The 22,528-nt window shown below is 36.7% G+C and overlaps 2 protein-coding genes across 2 annotated transcripts; one reads left to right on the forward strand and one right to left on the reverse strand.

The window, feature by feature from the left end:
* The first annotated feature begins 3,820 nt into the window (after window positions 1–3,820).
* On the forward strand, window positions 3,821–10,702 carry LOC122001218. The gene is made up of 5 exons (XM_042555854.1): window positions 3,821–3,978; window positions 4,042–4,653; window positions 6,890–7,006; window positions 7,101–7,606; window positions 10,104–10,702. Exons 2-5 carry the CDS (start codon window positions 4,042–4,044, stop codon window positions 10,360–10,362), a joined length of 1,494 nt encoding a protein of 497 aa, XP_042411788.1. The 5' UTR covers window positions 3,821–3,978; the 3' UTR covers window positions 10,363–10,702.
* Window positions 10,703–19,987: 9,285 nt separating this feature from the next.
* Window positions 19,988–22,224, reverse strand: LOC122000017. The gene is made up of 6 exons (XM_042554598.1): window positions 21,494–22,224; window positions 21,063–21,114; window positions 20,877–20,953; window positions 20,506–20,565; window positions 20,333–20,396; window positions 19,988–20,249 (listed from the first exon to the last, which is right to left on the reverse strand). The coding sequence occupies exons 1-4, from the start codon at window positions 22,042–22,044 to the stop codon at window positions 20,508–20,510; spliced, it is 738 nt and encodes a 245-aa protein (XP_042410532.1). The 5' UTR covers window positions 22,045–22,224; the 3' UTR covers window positions 19,988–20,249; window positions 20,333–20,396; window positions 20,506–20,507.
* Window positions 22,225–22,528: the final 304 nt, after the last annotated feature.

Genomic DNA, 22,528 nt, shown 5'->3' on the forward strand with positions numbered 1-22,528 from the left:
TAGACCGGGTTGGATGTAGAGGGTTTGTAGAAGGGCTTGACTAGCCAAGTAACTCTAGTTTGTCTGGTATTCTTGGAAAGCCAAGTCACAAGTCTGACTGACTAGATTACTTATAGGTTCACAGGTTATGTTGCAGGCATGCTTAGTAGAACATTGACAGACTTGAGTTAAAGTATCAGAGGTAGAAGGCTTATTTGTATTTAAAGGATGAGCAATAAACGGATAATATGATACGATTAGAGATACCATAGGTGTGAAAAGAAGAGAGCATAATCTTTGTAAGAAGAAAAGCCCTGTCTGGGTTAGCATAAAATTAAGTCCTAAGATTTAAATATTAAGATGAAACGATGTTTAACCCAAAGTTTAGAGAGTGATATGGGAGTGTTATATTTCTCATAAATTCGGAGATGGATATTGGTAACAAATTATGTGCAGGATAATTGCTGACCATCAAACTGAGTACTAACTAGTGGCTATGACACAGTTTTTATATAAGTTTTTGGTATAATTGAAAGAAGAGTAGCTTTATCAATAGTAGAGTTAGTAACTCCACTGTCTAAAAAGGTATGTAATGTAAATTCATAATCATGTATATTTACAAGACATCTGACTAGAACATCTAAAGATTTTTCCAGTATTACAAATATTAGAGGCTTTAATAAAAACTAGGTCTATATAAGAGGGAGACTTTGGGAGTTGAATTCTTTTTCCTTTGTCCTTTGTTTGCAGTGGTGAAACAAGAAGATTGTTTAGTTAATTTTCTAGTAGATTAATATGGGTTTCTAACACTAATACCCTAGTTTCTAGTAGAAGATTACGAGTTCATCCGCTAGCTAGAGAGCTTATTGGAATAGTGATTGAAATAATTATTGAAGGTAAAGATTACAAGCTTATTTTTGACAGAGCTTGCAAGTGCTATGTTTATCTATATAGCTGGATAATAGCTAAAGATAAAACAAGGGATATTATCAATCCCTGTCTTTACAGGCCAGTCATACTTGTTGGGACCTTGACGTCCGCTAGAGGGGGGGTGAATAGCGTCTCACCCAAAACTTTACTTCCTATAATGTTAGTGCACAGCGGAATACAAAAACAAACTAACAAATACGAAAGTTAACCTAAAACAAGAAAGAAGAAGACAACAAACCAAACACAAACCCTAACACAAGGTGTTTACGTGGTTCGGAGATAACTTGCTCCTACTCCACGGCGTGTCCGTAAGGTGGACGATCCCTCAATCCGTCGGTGGATTAGTCCCCGGCAAACTCCGGCTAGCTCAACCTCCTTGTGGGTGGAGAAACCTCACCACAACTCCAACCAAGATCACTTGGACACAAGAGATCCTTGAGCACTTTGGTGACTACTAATTAGGCTTTAACCAAGTCTAATTTCGTCACCTTGGCCGACCATCCCAAGCTCCTTCTTATAGAGCTTGGAAGAAATCAAGAAGTTGATTTTCCCGTTACCAGTCGATCGGTCCTTGCACCAGTCAACTGGTGCCATCAGTCGACTGCTACAGTCACCAGTCGAATGATACAGTCGACTGCTACAGTACGCTACAGTACTGCTACAGTAAACCCTAATTTTGGATTTTACCCCGAGTACATTCACTCAGCACTCGTTCTCGCCCGACCAACCTAGACCTAGCCTTCTAGCCTCCTCCATCAGCCTTGCGTCCCTCGGATGCCTTCCCATCCTTCACGTCTTGCCTTCTGGAGCTTCCATCGGCCTTGTCATTGTTGTCGGGTCTTCCTTTGCCAAGAGGTCGCGCCTCTGGGACTTCATCCATTGCCAAGTCACACTTGGACTTACGTTGCCAAGACTACATGCTTGGACTTACACCGCCAAGACTCATCCTTGGACTTTCCTCCTTTGCCAAGATCACACTTGAACTTACGTTGCCAAGACTACATGCTTGGACTTACACCGCCAAGACTCATCCTTGGACTTTCCTTGTTGTACCTATATCCTGCACACTCACAATGCATATCAAATACAACAATAAACCTAACTTAAACCTTTGTCCAAACATCAAAACCTAGCTTGCTCCAACAATACTAACAGTCACTCATAGGTGTAGTATTGAGTTGGGTCAGTATAAAATTTGTCTTGGGAAACTCATCCCATTGAAAAGGGAGGTCCTTTAAAGCTGGTGGGAGATATTTCATATAATTGGGAATATCTGGATATTGATAATGATATGAAGGAATATTTAGGAAAGAATTTATTAAACTATAATCAATTTAACCACGTAGGTAAAATTTTGAAATTATCAAATCACGTAGGGTAGTTTATAAATGACCAAATAACATACCCACTTTCATTTTTGCCCCTCATACTATTCCCAGTTGAGCCAATTTTTTATTAATCGAATCAAATTTTTAGCCAGTTTTGACCGATTCATATTTAAAAAATCACTATTCTCAATATATGATAACATTTATACAATCAGGAGAACTAGACAAACACATAGAACTAATTTCATATCACTCCGAGGTCTCTAGGTCCATCAATCAATTTCGGCCCAAATTGATTGATGGACCTAGAGATCTAAGAATGACACAAAACTAATTCATATGTGCTTGTCTAGTTCTCTTGATTGTACAAATGACCTCGCATATCAAATTTATCCAATATATTGAGTGTATTGATTTTTTGAACATAAATTAGATTTTTCAGACATATTCGTATTCAAAAAATTATCGCTCTCAATATATTGGGTTAAATTGATGTTTGAGGGTATGAATATAATCATAAGAATTATACAAACTCATAGAATCTATTCTCATGTCATTCCGAACACTCTAGCTCCATCAACTGATTTTAACCGAATGAACATAAAGAATTTCAACCAAAATTGGTTGCTAGACCTAGAGAGATCGGAATGACGTGAAACCAGGTCCTATCAGTCTGTCTAGTTCTTATGATTATATTCATGTCCTCGAATATCAATTTGATCAAATATATTGAGAGCGGTGATTTTTGGAACATAAATTATTTTTTCGGGCATATTCGTGTTTAAAAATCACTATTCTCAATATATTGGGTCAAATTGATGTTTAATAGTATTTTTATAATTATGAGAACTAGACGAACACATAGAAACTATTTTCATGTTATTCTGAAATCTCTAGGTCCATCAGTCAGTTTTGACCAAAATCGACTTATGAACCTAGAGACCTCAGATTAACATGAATTATCAGTTCCTATATGTTCGTCTAGTTCTCTTAATTATAAAAAATACTATCAAACATTTATTTGATATAATATATTGAGAACAATAATTTTTTAAACATGAATTAGTTAAAAAAAAATCGATTCGATTGATAAAAAATTGACTCAAATGGGAACAAAAACAAAGATAAAAATGGAAGTATGTGATTTGATCATTTATAAACTACCCTACACATTTGATAATTTTAAAACCTTAACTACACGATTTGGTAAAAAATTGTATATATAAAGTCTAAGACTACTAAGGGTGTAAAATTTGAATTTGATAAATATTTTTTTTATCAAACTAATTAATAATTTTATAAACTTAAAAGAGAAAATAAAACATAAAAATTATTGGCATAATGGTGTCTGAAGTCTCTAGATGTTCAAAAGTATTTAGGCCTAAAATTTAAGAATTTTTTTTCATAAAGCTGCGATTAGCGAAATGAGAAACATTGTTAATTATTTAATCTCTCTTAACTCTTTTAACTTAATTACTCTTGAAAAAGTCCACAGCATCTCAAGCAAAATATCCTGGTCACCCTGCATTCTGCAGCCTGTCATAAAACATTTGATATCCGCCGTCCTCTGCAACGTGGCCCTCATCTGTTATGGACCGCATCGGATTCTATTGATCTCAGCCGTCGCCAACCATCCGCTCCCGTCTATATGATAATCCGTCCCTCCTGCAATTCCACCCGGTGAATCCAATTAGGGTTTCCTCTTTCCATCTCCTATCGTTCAAGGCCGGGGCGTCAAGAGGTTCGTCTTCCGGTAGTTTGTTCAATTTTCTCATTCCATTCTGCTAATCTTCGTTTGTGACAGATGGTGAAGGCGTCTAAATTAAGGAAGCAGAAGCAGAAGCTGAAGCGGCAGGGAACTCCGTCCCTCACTCCATTAAAGAAGATCAAGAAGGCAAAAAAGAATGAGGAGCAGCTGAACGAGAGCGAGCCCACAATCCAGCCTGCGGACGGAGCGGCGACCTCGGCCGCCGGGACAAGCAGGGCGGCTGACAATGGGAAGGGAGAAGGGACTCCATCCCTGGCTTCATCAAAGAAGATAAAGAAGCCGAGGATGAATGAGCAGCAGGAAAAGAAGAGCAAGCCCACAACCAAGCCTGTGGACGCAGCAGCAACTTCTTCTGCCAACAGAAGCAGGGCGGCGGACAGGGGGAAGGATAAAAACCCTGTCGCACCATCTAATAAGAGTTCTGGATTCATCTTCATGTGCAGTGGGAAGACGAAGCCTGAGTGCTTCCGTCACCGCGTTTTTGGGCTTCCCAGAGGAAGGATTGAGAGTGTCGAGAAAATCAAGCCAGACACTAAGTTGTTCCTATATGATTTCGATCTGAAGCTTCTATATGGGGTTTACAAGGCCACATGTCAGGGTGGGATGGACCTATCACGGAATGCCTTCCGAGGGGCCTTCCCTGCTCAGGTAATTGATACTGTGAGACTTCTTGATCCGTGTCTTCAACATTATTCTTTTTCGTCGCTGTAGCAAACACCTTTTCCTGAAGGTGTAGATGTATCATGAAATTCCTGGCTCCATCCCATCTATTAGTGTAGAAGGATCCATATAGGGATCCCACTTAGGTGGGATAAGACTTAGTTGTTGTTGTATGATGGTACCTAACAAATGATAGATGTTTGCTACATATACATTTTTAATTATTAACATATTATATATATATATATACCAATGACTGCAAAATTAGGAGCTTGACTAGTATCTGATATGCCAAAAGCCCAAGCTTGTTTATGATGCCATTTAACTTGATAGACTCATGATATGACAACCCTACCTCTGGTTTTTTTCCTTTCAATACGTTGGTGGTGCAAACGATGACAATGAAAAATTCCATCAAGTGTTGCCAATATTTTACATACCCATTCTTTTGATAATAATACATGTTAGTTCAAAGTCTATTCAATATAATTGAGGTCTTAAAAGGCGTTCTCAGGTGGTAGGTAATCAACCTACTGTATGGGGTATATGCAGTCAGCATTAGATATCATTGATATATTATATTGATAAAAAAGACTAACATATATAAATATACATCTAACTAAGTATATATTATGTAGTTAACTAAGCAATGTCTCTGCTGCCTTAACAGCATATACCACCTATTATTTAGGTATATATGTATATATATGCGATTAATTCTTTAACTGATCTAACAACATAAGGTATTATTTGATTAAGAATGATCCTTTAGATTGAGGCAAGCTTGATAAAGGTTGCTTGGTGATGTGAAGCTTTTTCCCTTCATCTAGTTCTTCCTTCTCCCACCTCCTTTCACATCTTGTCTTTGTAGAGGAGTGGATTGCAACTCATGCAGGAAGTAGTCAATGGTGTAAGCAATTGAAAGCAGCTCGGACAATGGTTTTACAAGGTCCAAAAAAGTCATTGACTACTGACTAGTGATGAGATTAGGATGAGATAAAGGGAAGTGAACTAAGGCTGGCAATAACAAGAATGACATTAAGATTGATTGACTTTGTGTATGAGTCCATTGAGTTCACGAGAGCACAATCTCACATAAACTTGGTCTGATACCCATCAATGTGCTGTTTTTACTCAGTTCATATGATTCAAGTAATGAAAATGTCCAATAATAACAGTTGCCTTGCTATTTGGTTATCTTGCAAATGATTTGGGTTCTTTCACTGGTCTTGCAATTTTAAATCCATGCAAGAATGAATATGTAGAGAGAAAAGAGCTGAAAGAGAAAATATTTGGGAAATGGAGAGGGCTAAGAGCATCCATATCAGCTTCCCTATCCAAAATGCATAATTTAGGGTAAAATAGTTACTTTATTAAATTTGGATATCCACTTTTCAAAACATCGTATATCAGCTTCCCTATTTCTTCTCTCTCCTCTATAATGTTTAGGGAATGGAATCCATTCCCTAAATTTAGAGAAGTACTGTTCATAAATGCATAATTTAGGGAACGGATAGGGTAGTTGATGCAAAGATTTTTTAGCTACCCTATTCAAAATTTAAGATAAAATCTTTGAATAGGGTATCTGATATAGATGCTCTAATAACTACCCAGATATCCATAAAAGGCTAAAAAGGACCAAATTAGTTGTTATATGCCTGTTGCAAATAATCTTCAATGCTTTTTCTTTTGCTTTACACTATATTGGACAAAATTGATAGGAACCTTAAGAAAAGTGAATGATTCATCTCTTCGACTGCTTTTCTGTAAGATGTAATCCTTGCAGCAGTCAGTACAAGTATGTATTGTCAAGACAGTGACATTGCAATTTCAGTCTGGCAGAATTGATTATTTCTTAAAGTCAATATTATATATGAGATAGTTCAGTTAGTTGTGTTTATATCCATTTTGATGGTTATTATAATTTGTCACTTGCATTTGTGCCTGCATAGTTTGTTCACATTTTCTTGTTAAGATAGTCCCTGAAATTCGTCTTACTAAAAATTGATTAACAACCTATTGTCTATGAACATTGTGAAGGATCCAAAAATCGATAGCCAGCCTGAACTTCATATTCAACAAGCCATTTTAGTGTGATATAACTTTTAAGCATCATGATGTTGTCAACTAAGGTTTATGATCTCTTTTGGAATTATTCAGTTAAGATACTTCACCATCTATCTGATCACATGTCTATTGCTTCCTTGCTTGTTCTTTGACATAGGTGAAATTCAAGGTTCACATGGATTGCCTGCCACTTCCAGAGACTATATTTAAACACGCTATTCAAGATAACTATAACTCAAAGGGAAAATTTACTCCTGAGCTTAACTCAAAACAGGTACATTAAACTCCTGCCATTGTCATAGTAAATATCACTACTAGTGCCTATTAGTTTGACCGCTCAACTTCAGACTATTTCAATCATAATGCAGGTTCACAAACTAATATCATTGTTTCGTCCTGTAAATGAGACAAAGCAACGGAGATCTCCACCTATTAACTATGTTGAGGATCGCCGTTATCGACCTCATTTACCACTTGACAATCCATATAGATCAGCTCATGTGCCACATGCCTCACCACCTCGGCTTGAGGATCCATATAGATCAGCTCATGTGCCACATGCCTCACCACCTCGGCTTGAGGATCCATATAGGCTGGATTCCCGGCCACTTGTCACATCTCATTTTCTGCCTGAAGAATCTTATAGGATAGGTCATCTGCCACATGGCCCACCTCATGTGCCACCTACTGATTCATATAGGCCTAGCCATCTATCACATGTTACACCTGTGGAGTTGAGATATATTCATGCACCACATACAAGCGATCCATTTGCTAATTCAATACAAGAACCCTCTGTCATACCCACTGTTGATCCATTTCAAGTGGAGTCTACTCGATCTTACTATTCTGAAAATCCTGCTCGAGGTGAACGGTATGGAATTGCTAGATATTTTCTAGCATTTTTTTTAATATGCTTTGCTTTTCAAGTATGTTTATGCATATCGAGTTCTACATTAATGTTTTGACTAACTAGCTACCAGTTTTGTTATTGTTGAATTATTTCATATATTTAGTTTTGTTTTGTTTTATTTGGTTCAAAACATTGTCGGTAAAAAAGTCTCTTTCCATATTCAAACCCTAATAAAAAATAGTATAATATTATATGGATGTATTAAAAATAAATACAATATGATACTATTAAATGATGATAAAATAAAAGGGCGATGAAAAATATATTTTCATCAATTTTTTAATAAATGTTTAGACGATCAACTTAATTTGGATAATTTAAGTAGATCAATATTGTAGAATTTAAACTTTAAAAGTAGAACAAAATTTAAATAAGATGTAAAATGGAAAAATAGTTGGACCTAATGATATTTTAATAGAGGTATGGAAGTGCTTAGGAAAATAAGATTTTCCTAAGATATCGAATGACTTGCAAAGTTATTCAATTTGATATTGAAAACAAAAAAATACATAATTAGAGGAGGGTAAGTACTCTAGTTCTCTTATACAAGAACAAAGGAGATGTATAAAATTGTACAAATGATAGGGTATTACACTAATGGATCTTACCATTAAATTTTGGACAGAGTAATAGAAAAAAGATTAATGGAGACTATGTTGATAAAAAATCAATTTGAATTTATGTTTGGAAGGTCGACAACAGAAATTATACATCTTTTTGAACAATTAATTGAAAAATATTGAGAATGGAAGTAAGACTTGCACATGGTATTCGTTGATTTAGAAAAAGCTTATGATAAATGAGAGGGGTTAATATAGAGTATATTGAACTAATTAAGGATATGTATGAGGTTGTAATGACTAATGAAGACTTCAGGTGGATTAATCGAAGCTTTTCTTATAAGAATATGGTTACATCAAGGATCAATTCTAAGTCTCTATTTTTCTATACTAATCATGGACAAATTCACTGGATGGATATAAGATATGGTACCGTGGTGCTTGTTATTTGTAGATAATATTGTTTTAGTAAATAAGACATGAAAAAGTAAATGATAAATTCAAATCATGGTGGGTGTTCCTACCTAAGACCGTCGACGGATGAGTCGATAGTCGCCTTGCGTGTCGACAAAGTTGCCGAGTGTAGGAGGAAAGCCTAGCTGTCGGGATGCCTGCAAAGCTTAAAAGAGGGTTAGAATGGAGGCCAAGGGTGCTCTGGCTCAACCACTCGGACGCTCAAGTAAAGTCTTCGGCGGAGAGCGGGGAAGAATGAATGTAGAAGAAGAATAGTAGTAAATTGAGAGTTCTTGTATGTGCATACTTCCGCTTAGGTCGAACTACCTAATGTGTCACATCGCCATGCTCTGTGGGTCATTTCATACCATGCCTTGCTAGTCACATCTTTTCATACTCTGGGGGTCATGCCATGTTTCATTGATCCCCACTTCTCACGTGGGGCATGCTATTGGTTCTGAAAGCTCGACGCAGCTAACGGTTGGGCATGGCCGAGCTGAGGAGGAAGAGTTGGCAAGGTCGAATTCGGCAAGACAAGTCGGCCTGGCCGAGTCGAGTGATTGAACCGAGTGATCGAGTTAAAGGAATCAGCATGGCTCAGTCGAGTTGTAGAGCTTAGTGGTTGAGTTGAAGGTACCAGCGTGGCTGAGACGAATGGTTGAGATGCCAAGCCGAGTGGCTAAGCTGAAGGCTGCCGTGGCATGTGGATGAGAAGGAGCTCGCATGACAAGCTGAGTGGCTGAGCTGAAGGAGCTAGCATGGCCGAGCTCAAGGAGCGAGCTGGCATGGCCAAGCTAAAGGTGGTCGAGCTGAAGGAGTCGACCTTCGTCGAGAAGACTCTTCGAGGAGTCGACCTTTGTTGAGAAGACTCCTTAGGAGAGGTCAACAACTCGGTTGGTCGAGTTGACTCTATAGTTGACACGTCTTGTGAAATTTATGTTGACCAAGTTAAAGATCCACCACGTGGACTCTTCTTACCTCCACATCAGTGGAAAATGCTAGAAGTGAGTTTTATAAAACAATGGTTAGACCTGCTATGTTATATGAAGTTGAATGTTGAGATATAACTCAAGCACATAGAGATGAGAGTTGTAAAGATGATAATGTTAAAGATGGATGTCCGAACAAAATAAAAAATGACAATATTAGATAGAAAGTTAGCGTTGTATCTATTGAGTGAAAACACTGAGAGACACGTTTAAAATGATACGAATATATATATATATATATATATATATATATATATATATATATAGATGATTAATAAATATTTCAGTTAGGCAATGTGAAATTATAATAAATGTATATAAATGATATATAGTAGGGGATAAAACTCACTGATATAAAATGATACATATAATTGATCCCACTTAGTGGGATAACACTTAGTTGTTATTTTTATTATAACATTATCTAAGGCTCATCTTCATTGTTTCGCATGACAGGCTTGTTTATAGGTTAGTTCGAGAAACGGTTCCAGGTGGGGATACACACACGATCCCACCAAGGGGCTACCACACACTGTCTTCTAGAGATGTTGATGCCACCATTCCAGTTACTGAACAGAGGACCTATGAACGAGCAATTGGCCACCGAACAACAGCAGGATATGAAGATCCCAGTGTCCAAAGCAGGGTCGCCGTGCCAAATATGCCTGTTTCTCTGCGCTACACATTTGATGGGGCGATGACAGGATATCGCTAGCAATCTCGTTGTTTCCGGATGGATGACGATTCTTGCTCTGGGCCGCTATCGTGGAAGGTAGGTAAACAAACATTGTAGTATTTTGGCGATCAGCTTGGGAGGAATCTACACAGAACCTTTGTAAAAAGCTCTGCATTACTTTGACAGTTGTAGTAGCATGCTTCAGTTGAGCCTTTTACCGAATCCCAGTTTGGAATATGCTATATTATGCTTTATGTTTGGACAAATGTATTTTAAATTGAATTCCCAGTCATTTACACATTTTAAACCTCTCTTTTATGCTACATTTACTTTGTATGGTTTAGTATTTAATATTTTAAATTGCACACATTATTAATTATGAGGTCATGCTTCTCTTTACAAAAAGAATATCTGAAAATGAATTGAATGTTTCTAAATAAGTTTAGAGTTTTTGATTAAAAATTTATTTATGTTAGTTTAATATATAAAATTAATTAAATAAATAAATTTGAATAATATTTGTGAATAATTTTTATAAATAATATTCATAAATTCTGTTTATTAATAAAAATTTTATTAATATGTTAAATAAATAAATAAATTATAAAATGAATAATAGATTTAAAATATTATTTTTAATAATCAATCAAATAAGTAAAATTTTTAAATAATTAAATAAATTTGAATTGAGAGTTTGTTAATTTAGAATTAAACTTGAATCAACTTTAAACTCATAAAAAAAAAAAAAAACTAAATCTAAACAAACAATCTTGTTAATGGCTATGTTCATTTTAGATTCAACATAATTCGATTACTTTATGCAATAGATTTGTTTGGCTCGATAATCTTAAAATACGTTGTGTTTTATACATGTACACACACGTGAACGAATGGAAAATTCCAAAAAAAAAAAAAAAATATATATATATATATATATATATATATATATATATATATATATATATAAAACAAATCTTACCTAAGAATACGCCTTCTAAGTTTGTTTTTTTTTTTCTAAATCAATTCTTTTTAAAAATGATAATATTATATACAGACAACATTTTACTATTTTAATATTTTTTTTAAATTTACGATTTTTCATTTTTTATGATTATTTTAAACTGTGATTTGTAAAAAATTATACAGTATTTATAAGTAACGGGTAAAAATTAATATAAATATATTTAACCCAGATAAATTTATCAATAGCTTTTTTGTAAAGTCATATGAAATATTCAATTTTTGTTCGTAATTAATAATTGTTAGTATTTTTATTAAAGGCCTTAATATATATATATATATATATATATATATATATATATATATATATATATATATATATATATATATATATTTAAGTCATACGATATGCCTTCATTAAAGAGAATATTATGTCTTTAGATATTACTTGACGTAACCAATTGGGATAAGAATCTTTCCGTCATTCTAATATAAGGAAGAAAGAAAAACTTTCTAGGTCATTAAGTAAGCAACACTATTAACTGACCTTTTATATGAGCAAAGGAGATAAAATTCGGAGTAGTAAGTAAAGATTTAATTTTCATAGCTAGCACACCATCGGGGCCTAGATCCCTACAAGTTGTGTTATTGCTTGAACCATACGTAGGGAGTCTGAATAGATACAAACATTTTGAATACCCAAGTGAGCACATAAGTCCATTCTATAGTGAACCGTGGTCAACTCTACACTAGTCACTCACCTCGGGTCCCGAATAGCTTCCGCCTTAGCATCCAAAACCTGTCCATGCGAATCTCAAACAATTGCTCCAATACTAAAATGGTTCTTGACCTCATCATAGCCCACATCCACATCCAGTCAAACTTGATTAGGATCGGGAAGTTTCCAAATCCGTTTTGAATTTACCTTCATTAAAAGGTATATATCTCTCTTGCCAAGTTAGACTCCCGAAATACTTTTAGTATCGTACCTTGATCTTCGTCAATATGCTATCCAAATTATGATTCTGTTTACATATCTCTTCCCACACTGCCAACACATCATTGCAAATAGTTCAAACTCATCCTTTGAAACTATCATGGTTATGTGGAAGTCGTAATCCACAAAAGAAGTCAAACTGGCCTTACTAATTAAGATATCTCCAGAACTGGGTGTGTTTCCATACACTTTGAACAATTAGACAAAGCAAAATATAGTAACTAGTGGACCCATCATGGGACTTTAAAAAAGGGTAAAACCCCTATCGGAACATGCTTAATTTTAAGATTTCCTACTTTAGGAATAATACCTTTGGATATCCATCACAACAAAAATTCGAACCTTAAGGGAAATTTAAAGTCACCAAATAAATTTCCAAAATGATTTATTAACATGAGAAGATTGAAAAGGAGGGGATTCATGGTGTTCGTCTCCAAGAGGTACCTAGTTTTGACTATAAATTGACCATTGGGGGGTTCCCTGCCAAAATCGAATGTCTTCACCTCTCTTACGGTTCAACCGTATATTAAGTATTATTTTAGCTTCATGTGTGACAAAATTTGTGTGCACCGCCTGCTCATCTCATATCCCCGTGTCTGTGATAAAGCTGGCTACTCTAATTAATGGGTCTAGCAGAGAGTTGAAATAACCTTTAAAAGTTGAAACACCTAGAATCCATGGATCTGAATTTGCTAAGATGCTATGTCCATTCCCTACTCTCTATCACAAATCTTTTTGAAGATCTCTACCCCACATCAAGGATTTCCATACACTTTGAACAATTAGACAAAGCAAAATATAGTAACTAGTGGACCCATCATGGGACTTTAAAAAAGGGTAAAACCCCTATCGGAACATGCTTAATTTTAAGATTTCCTACTTTAGGAATAATACCTTTGGATATCCACCACAAAAAAAATTCGAACCTTAGGGGGAATTTAAAGTCGCCAAATAAATTTTCAAAATGATTTATTAACATGAGAAGATTGAAAAGGAGAGGATTCGTGGTGTTCGTCTCCAAGAGATACCTAGTTTTGACTATAAATTGACCATTGGGGGGGGTTCCCTGTCAAAATTGAATGTCTTCACCTCTCTTACGGTTCAACCTTATATTAAGTATTATTTTAGCTTCATGTGTGACAAAATTTGTGTGCACCGCCTGCTCATCTCATATCCCCGTGTCTGTGATAAAGCTGGCTACTCTAATTAATGGGTCTAGCAGAGAGTTGAAATAACTTTTAAAAGTTGAAACACCTAGAATCCATGGATCTGAATTTGCTAAGATGCTATGTCCATTCCCTACTCTCTATCACAAATCTTTTTGAAGATCTCTACCCCACATCAAGGATCTCTAGACATAAGATGGATTTGACCAAAGATTTGCTACCATAATATCAGTGTACTTAAAATACCTCCCCTTCAGCACACGTGCCAGGAGATTGAATGATCCGTCAAACATGTTTAGCCAAAAGAACTTTGTTGAAGGATAAAAGATTATGAAAATCCATACCTCCATGACTCTTTGGTTTGGACAAGGCAACCCAAGACAACCAATGAACTACCTTTTTGTCATCTGTACCATTCCATCAAAATTTAGTGCAAACTTGCTCGACTCCTTGGTAGGTAGAAATTGGGAACCTAAAGCATGACATAGCATAAGAAGTATTACCTGCAATACAGATTTGATCAGCACTTCACATCCCCCCATCGAAAATAACCTCAAAATCTATCTCTATAATTTTTTTTTACAAATTCTCTCATATCAGTAGGTGAACTGGAGCCTTTTGTGTAGCAATGAAAAAGTAGAAAGACCTAAATACACATCGTGACCCTTTACTACGGTCATTGTTTGTGTGACTTTGATTTCTATAATTACATCATTTAAAGTACTTTAACTGAACGTAACAGTAGATTTTTCATAGTTGATTAATTGTCCAGAGGCTCGTTCATAAATATGTAAGCATTTATGTATTTGAACATAATGCTCCCTTTTTGCCCAAAAAATACCCAATCATCATCTACAAAAAATAAATGTGATATCATTGGGCTAGATGTTGCAACTTTTCACTCCCTTGAATAGATGACGGTCCACTACATTAGATAAAATAGTAGACAATCCTTGTGCACAAAGGACAAACAAGAAAGGAGAATGAGGATCACCCTGGTGCAGATCCCTCTGAGGATGTAAAACTTTAAAAATAGAATTATTAAGTCTAAAAGAGTATGAAACAAATTTGACAAATCTCATAATTAAGTTCACCCATTTCTCAGCAAAACTCATTTTTAGCAATAGTGTCTGTAAAAAGCTCAGCTCGGCTCGATCATAAGTCTTACTCATATCAAGTTTGAGAGCAGCATACCCTGTCCTAGCCTTTCTATTATTTCATATCTAGTGCATACATTTGAACTTAACAATTACATTATTCAAAATTGATCTCCCAGGGATAAAGACACTCTGAAACGAATCCACAACTTTATTCATGATGACTGATACGGTGCATGATAGAGGGGTCGGATAACTGACGTGGTCAGAAGTCAAGCCCATGTGGCGGTCAGAAGTCAAGCCCATGTGGCGGTCAGAAGTCAAGCTCATGTGGTGGTCAGAAGTCAAGCCCACGAGGCGATCAGAAGTCAAGCCCACGTGGCGGTCAGAGGTCAAGTCTACGTGTTGGTCAAAAGTCCAGCCTACGTGCCAGTAAAAAGTCCGACCTACGTGGTGGTCAAAGGTCCAGAGTACAGGGCGTTCCGGGTCGAGTATAAGTGGCATTCAAGGGTCAGGCCTACATGACAAGTAGGAACGCAGAAGGTAGGGCATACGGGTCAGGATAGGCGGACTAATAATTACAGGTCAGGACTTACAAGATAAGACAGACAGAACAGGATACACGGACCAGGACGTATAGTTCAAGGTGAGCGGACTAAGGTTTACAGGTCGAGATTTACAGGACGAGACAGATAGACTAGGACGTACAGATCAGGATAAGCGGACTAAGGTTTACAGGTCAGGATTTACAGGGCGAGACATGCAGAGCAGGGTATGTGGGGCAGGACGTACAATTCAGGACTTACAGGATAAAATACGGAGCAGGATCGTGTATACAGGACAAGACCTAAGGAACGACAAGCGAAGACCTTGATTGGCAGGGTAGTAAGTGCAGGTCTGGATTTACCAGAATTTACCGAATGGTAATGCAGGGCTAGACATACATATTTGGATTTACGAGGCGACAAATACAAGCCAGGGAATGCAGGTTTGTGCCCACAGGTCAAGAGTTGCAGGTATGAGGACCTAGTCCAGGGTTAATGGACCAGGGCGAGCAGTCTAGGGTTAATGGACCAAGGCGAGTACACACTATATGACAATCAAGCCAGAGAATCTTAACAACCTGTTAGAGAATAATCACCGCATGTCAGGGAATATGCTAACGGTCTAGGGCTCATTGCCCACTGATCCCTCCTTAGACCTATAGGAAGATGCCATGTGTCATTTATCGTCAGACAAATCCTGACACCCGACATTCTCTGACACTCGTCAGACTCCAGAAGTACCCACTGTCATATAAAAAAGGAGGCTTTGTCCTTACGCAGGTATGCTCACTCATTTTTTCATATTTTGTCATTTACTTTTCGTCCTTTTGTTTCATTGTACTTCTGGGGAAAAAAATACCTAACTTGAGCGTCGGAGGGCCTGACCCGGCAACTTTTTCCCTGATTCTTGGTCTCTGACGACCTGGGGCTTGTCTGAGTGTGCGCAGGAGACCTTCGCCTCATCGTCCCAGTCATCACACCTCGTCACTCACCCATGGGAACCTTTCCGGTAGATACCAGGTCAACAAGGTGTCTTCACGACTTTCCATCAACATCGAGGACAACGCGACTAGCCTCTGCCCGACTCAGCTTCCGGATTGGATCAATGACAAATGTTGGCTCCTGAACCTTAGGAACAAGCTAAGTGTGATTATAGTAGAATTTCAATCTGATATATCACTATGATCATTAAGAATTGAGCGAGTTGTAGCGATAATATCCAAACTGATGGCCATAATTTGTGATAAAATAAGGTTGTAAATCCATCAACCCTAGGGCCTTTGATGGATGCATATAAAAAACCACTTTATATATCTCCTTAGTTATAAAAGAGGCGCATAGTATATTATTTATATTCTCCTCAACCACTGGTTCAATAAAGTCAACTACTAAATTAATATCTTGTTGAGATGGATTATAGGAAGCAAATAATGAGACGAAGTAATCCATGGTGATTTCTGCCATATCTAGAAGATTAGTACACCATTCAACCCTCGAATTTAGAAGTCCTCTAATAGAATTGTTGTGACAACGAGATGAAGTTGAAGAGTGAAAGAATTTAGTGTTCCGATCTCCATTTTTCAATCAATTAACTCTAGACCTTTGATTCCAGTGGATTTCTTCCTAAGCTAATAATTTTCCCAATTCCTTGTTTACCTCTAAAATGCGTGAGTAATTTTCCTTAGCTCCATGCAAGCTCATAATGCGGTTCATCTCCTTTCACTGCATGAGAATTCTTTGATCCAACTAATCAAAGTGAGAACCATCCCACTTTCGAAGAACGCCATTGCACAACTTGAGCTTTGTTGGGAGACCCTGATGCCCATTGAGATCTTTCCACATTTGTTGAAAGAAAATTGTGAAATCACCTTCAAGCAACCACTCATGTTAGAAGGTGAACCTCCTCTACAGTCTACTCAAGTTAAGTATCAAGTTTGGTTTGATAGTTAATAAAATCAGCAGGTGATTGTACCCCCAGAAATTCAAATTTGCAACTTCTACTGTTAGAAAGAGAGTACTCCAATCAAAGTTGAAGACAAATCTGCCAAGCCGAGCAAAGACTATTCATTCCCTTTTGGTTTGTTAATCCTAGCATAAGGATTTCCTTTATACATCAAGTTCTGAAGTCTAAAGTCATCCAAGGCTTCAGAAAAAGCCTTCATTTATACCATAGGTCTCGTAGCTTCCCCCCCTTTTGTTAGATTCAAACAACATTTCATTAAAATCACCCCCACTACCCAAGGTAGAGTTTTGAATTCATGAATGCCCGCAAGTCACCTAATAAGCTGCCATGAGTGAATTTGAAACGTTACAACAAGATTGCCATAAAACCAGAAAATCTCCACTGAAAAGAATCAGGATTGACAATACAATCTATATGACCTGATGAATAGAATAGAATACTAACATCAAATGGATCTCTCCATAACAAAATGAGGCCCCTGTTGTGCCTATCACTATCCACTACAAAGGATCCCTTAAAGTATATACTAATGATCCACATTTGACATTGTGGATTTGTTACTCTGGTTCACATAAAAAAAGTAAAGATGGATTTCTTTTAGTGATGAGCCGCTATAGGTCACGGATTGCATGTTGGTTCCCAAACCCTTGTGTATTCCAGATTAAGCAATTCATTGTGCTCAGCGGGGCTGCTTCGCAGCTTCCACCGATGATAAACCAATATTAATATTAGAAATAGCCACCAAAAAAACCTTTTTCACCTTCTCTGAGAAATTACCCTACTCCGACATTAGTCGCTTAATACTGCGCAAAGGCTGAAGGTCTACAAGTTCCATTGAATTGACAGCTGACAAGCTTCGTGTTTACCTCTTCCATTTCTTCTTGCTTGCTAGTGCAATGTTCTAACTACTTGGAATTAAACTACTATGCAAAACACTATCCTTGGGAAGCTCCTCCATTTGACCATCGTTCGATAATTATGGCATTGAAGAGTTCGACTTGTGATTATCCACATTTAACATAAAATTCTTATTCGTCACATTAGTCACTCGAGAAGATGTAGACTTAGTCCTAGCAATTGGAGGCAATATTTAAGCCAACAACTTAACTATTCCCGTTGCGTCCTCTTGAGACTAATGTTTAGAGGAGCCACTTTGATTCGATCTACTGCCTTTGAAGGAGGGGTTATTCCTATCATCGCCAATCGGAGAAGTTTTAATCCAATTCCCAAAGGATGGTTCAGACCCCCAATCTTTTGTGTCAATCTTTGAGTACATGGCCTAGCCTCCCACACGAGTGGCAAAATTTGGAAGATGTTCCTAAAGCAGAATGATGCACACCTTCCAGGATAACTCATATCCCCTGCTTCATCGATTGAGAGATATCCATTGCCACTCAAATTCTAGCAATACATGGCCTAGCCTCCCACACGAGTGGCAAAATTTGGAAGATGTTCCTAAAGCAAAATGATGCACACCTTCTAGCATAACTCATATCCCCTGCTTCATCGATTGAGAGATATCCATTGCCACTCAAATTCTAGCATATTTTCCCATACACCTCTCATCTTCTCTTGAGTTAATTGCAATCATCTTCCCAATCCTGAGCTAACATGGTGGAGGATAGTCGAGTGCATAAATGCAAGAGGAAGATTATGACATTGAACCCAGATGGAATTTTATCGAAAGTCAGTTGCAAACCCATGGGTCCCTTGAAGACAAAGAGATGTTTGTACAAAGACCAAGGTCCATCAAGCAAAGCATGACGTCAATTGATGAGTGAGGAGAATTCTAGAAGGAAATTCTCCCTAACAACCTCAATATTAATCAAATTTTTCTCCTGAAGTATCTTGGGTATACAAGCTCTAAAGGCTTTACTCTATTCACCATTAGAGCTGTCCTTGGGGTGGTCAAGATAGGACTGGCGCATAGGGCCCCACTTATGACAATGCACACTTTTTTTTGTTTTAATAATTTTTTTAAGTAAATGCTAACAAAATAAAATGTTCAGTGAAAAAAATTAAATTAAAGGTGGGACCCTTTTTTTTGTAATTTTATATATTTTTAAGGTAAATGCTAACAAAAAAAAATTAACATGAAAACAAATTAAATTAAAAAGGATTTAAATATAAATTCTAAAATAATATGGATTTTTGTTTTGTAAAAGTATCCAATAAAAAATAAAAATATGCATGAAGCAATAGAGCAGACCTTTTCTTCCTATTTCACTAATCTTTTCCTATTTTTATTACCTTAAACCCTAAAATTCTTAAATATAAATTTAGTTTATGTATTCTGTTAATAGAATTATTTTTATATCATCAATTTTGTTATTTTTATATGAATATAAAGAGTATTTTTTATTGATTTTTTTACCGAACCTTTCAAAATTTAGGGTAGGCCTTTCATCACTTTTATGGGAGAATATCTTCCCCACCAAATTAGAAGTCAAATGTTATTATCTTAGATTCATTGCATCCGCCAATAGAATAACCAATTCTTCCTGATTGATGGATGAGGCATTCAACAAATTAGCACGCCTTGCAAGTTCCTCTATATCCATAACAAATCTTACTTCTAGGCCTGCGACCTAGAAAAGTGAACCTATACACTAATAGAGTAACACCTTTCACCGAAACCTAGGAGACACCTTTCACCGAAACCTAGGAGACCAGAGAGATTTTTTATTTATTCAATTTTGTATCAGTTGCCTTGTTATGCTCATTTAAAATTTTATATTGAGAATTTAAGTATTATTGTGATTTTAATACTTAAATTTTAATTAAAATTTATTTAAATATTAATATATTTATAAGAAAAAACTGAACATATACAAGTTGCAAAATAGCAGTTACGAGCCTTTCCAAAACAAATATCTTCAATCGATCTAGCGCTCAATAGATTCAAATCAAAGAGGTAGCCCGTTAGGAGGAAGCGGAAGTATTAAATTGTTAAATTCCACTGTTGGGCAGCTTGATAAGCAAAATTCTTTTGGTGAAATGCTACCAAGAAATTTATCAAAACAAAATATCTGTCATTTTCAATGACTTTAAACAGAAAACCCCAAAAAAAAAGGTCATATACATCGTGTTGTTTCATAATCCCAGGACTTCAATACGTGGAGCAAACTAATTTTGATCTTTAAGGATTTCCCAATCTTCTTGTGAGAATCAACATAGTTGAAAGACCTTCATTGGTTCCTTCATTCAAACAAATAAACCTTTTGTGAGTGGAAATATAAAAATGGAGAGAGAGTAAAAAATAAGGCCATGTAGCAACTTACAGAGTTTTAAGGCACCTGGTACAAATACTTTTGGATGTCTTCTGGCTTCGTTGTCATCTTTCATCTAAACAGAGACAATGCTAACTTTTCTCAGTGAAACTAATTTAATTATAAACAACATATATTTAAAATTAATATATATAAATATGTCATGCTGTTTTTTTTTTTATTACCTTCAGGTGTCTTTCTTTTTCCATTTTGATTTGCTCAAGGAAGCTTTTGCAGTTGGAAACCTGACGAAGTAATTAGCAACTCACATTTATTAACAACAGATCATGGTTCAATGCTTGCTATTCTTTCAGCCATGCATGATTCTAGTTATCACTTATAGAACATCATTCAAGTGTCTATTTAACAAGGATCAGTGTTTTCTAATTTATGTAGGATGTAGATTTTACTCAAAACCTCACATATGTAGATTTTATATAATCAAACTGGTTAGCTTCTTGCAGATGCGCACAATAACACATACAGATGTTTAGTTTTGGAATTGAATTACAGCGGCACAAAAAACCTTCTTGCCTTGAGATATATAACATTGTACCTTGTCCTTAATTTGGAAGGCGGTGGACTTTCCACTTTAGGTCTAGTGTTCCTGCTTCTTTTTGATAAAGCCTTGCTCTGTAATATAGAAATTGACGTTTTTCAGATATGAACTAGTTCCAAGGAATTCTGAAGATAAAAGAAACAATACAAAATAACTAGAGAAGAGACTTGTATATCCTCTTACATTTTGGTTGCTCCTTTGCCCTTCACCAGATTCATGGGTTCCACTGCTTGCTCTGCAAGAACAAGATTGTTAGATCATATGTATTCAAATTTAGCAATCTCATAAAATCTCAAACTTTGTGGATTATATTAGAGAAGGATGTTTGTCCCGACAAAAAAAAGTCATGCTTGTTCCAACTACTCTCAATTGGCAATCTGAAATCCTATTCCCCCATCGAACTCTAAGCAAGACTGTTTTATAAATCAAACGATCCATAAACTTCTAGTCTTCTTCTTCCTCTTGCACCTTAATCGATCCATAAACTCTAAGCAAGATAGTTATTTATAGAATTTTCCTTCTTTGACAGATTAACCTCTCAAAGTTATGAGTAAATCCAACCAAATATTTGTTTAGAGAAATTTATGGGTTAGATTTCTCAATACTCTACCAACCTTTTATCCTTGTTCTTCACCAATGAGTCCTCTGCTGAACCTCGTTCTTCAGCTATCCATTCTGCCGAACATGATACAGGCAAAGGTGATAGATCACTCAACTTGGCCTTCGGACGAAACTCCAACCCGGGCAATGCCCAATTCTTCACCTTTCTCTTTTCCTCTTCTTCCTCTGCTTCCGTTGGAATCGACTGAAGCCAATCGAAAGTCTTGACTATGTACATGACGCGCCCTGCCCCATGCGCAGGCAGGCTGTTCATCGCCTCTTCCAGTATGGATCGCCTTAAAGCATTCGCTTTCGACCTCCCCGCCAACTCCTTATCCTCCAAACCCGCACCTCCTGTTTCCAATTCCCCCTTTTCAAGAGTTGCAGAACTCTTCTTCTTCTCCGGAGTGAAAAAACAAGCGCCCTTTGGGGACAACTCGATCCCCTTCGCGAGCTTCTTTGTTTCGCGAGGCTTCAACAACGGTCTTCGGCCTTGAGTTGAGAGCTTCCTGAATCCCGACGGTTGGCATCTGGGGGCTGGGTATCTTTTTGCTGGAGTAGCCATTACTGCGCTTTTCTCAGCCGAATTCAATCGCACGCCGGTGAGGATAGAAGAGAAAGCGAAGAAGGAGCAGGGATATAAAGCGCGAGGAAAAAAAAATGCGTTTGTGGAATTCGAACGTTAAGGAGAGGAAGAGGTCGTTAGTCGTGGCAAGCTGCAACGGCTAGTTTCTTATGCTCCCTGGTATCCAGCTGTTTCAAGTTGATGTGTATTAAAGCTGCCCTAAGGTGGTGTGGATATTCATACCGCTTTAAACGAGTCAAGTTTTTGAAATTATTGAACCACGTAAGAAGATTTTCTAAATATCTAATCATTTATCTAATTTTAAAATTACTAAATTACGTATTACACTACTAATAATTGATTCGGAATATTCACGTGGTAACGACCGTAACTTTAATTCATTGCGAGCACAGCACCATTTTTTTATGGTCTAAGGGATATGCCACTCGTATTTACGGACAGATCACAATCGTGATCCGCCCAC

Source organism: Zingiber officinale, chromosome 7A, assembly GCF_018446385.1.
Source record: "Zingiber officinale cultivar Zhangliang chromosome 7A, Zo_v1.1, whole genome shotgun sequence".
Lineage (NCBI taxonomy): Eukaryota > Viridiplantae > Streptophyta > Magnoliopsida > Zingiberales > Zingiberaceae > Zingiber > Zingiber officinale.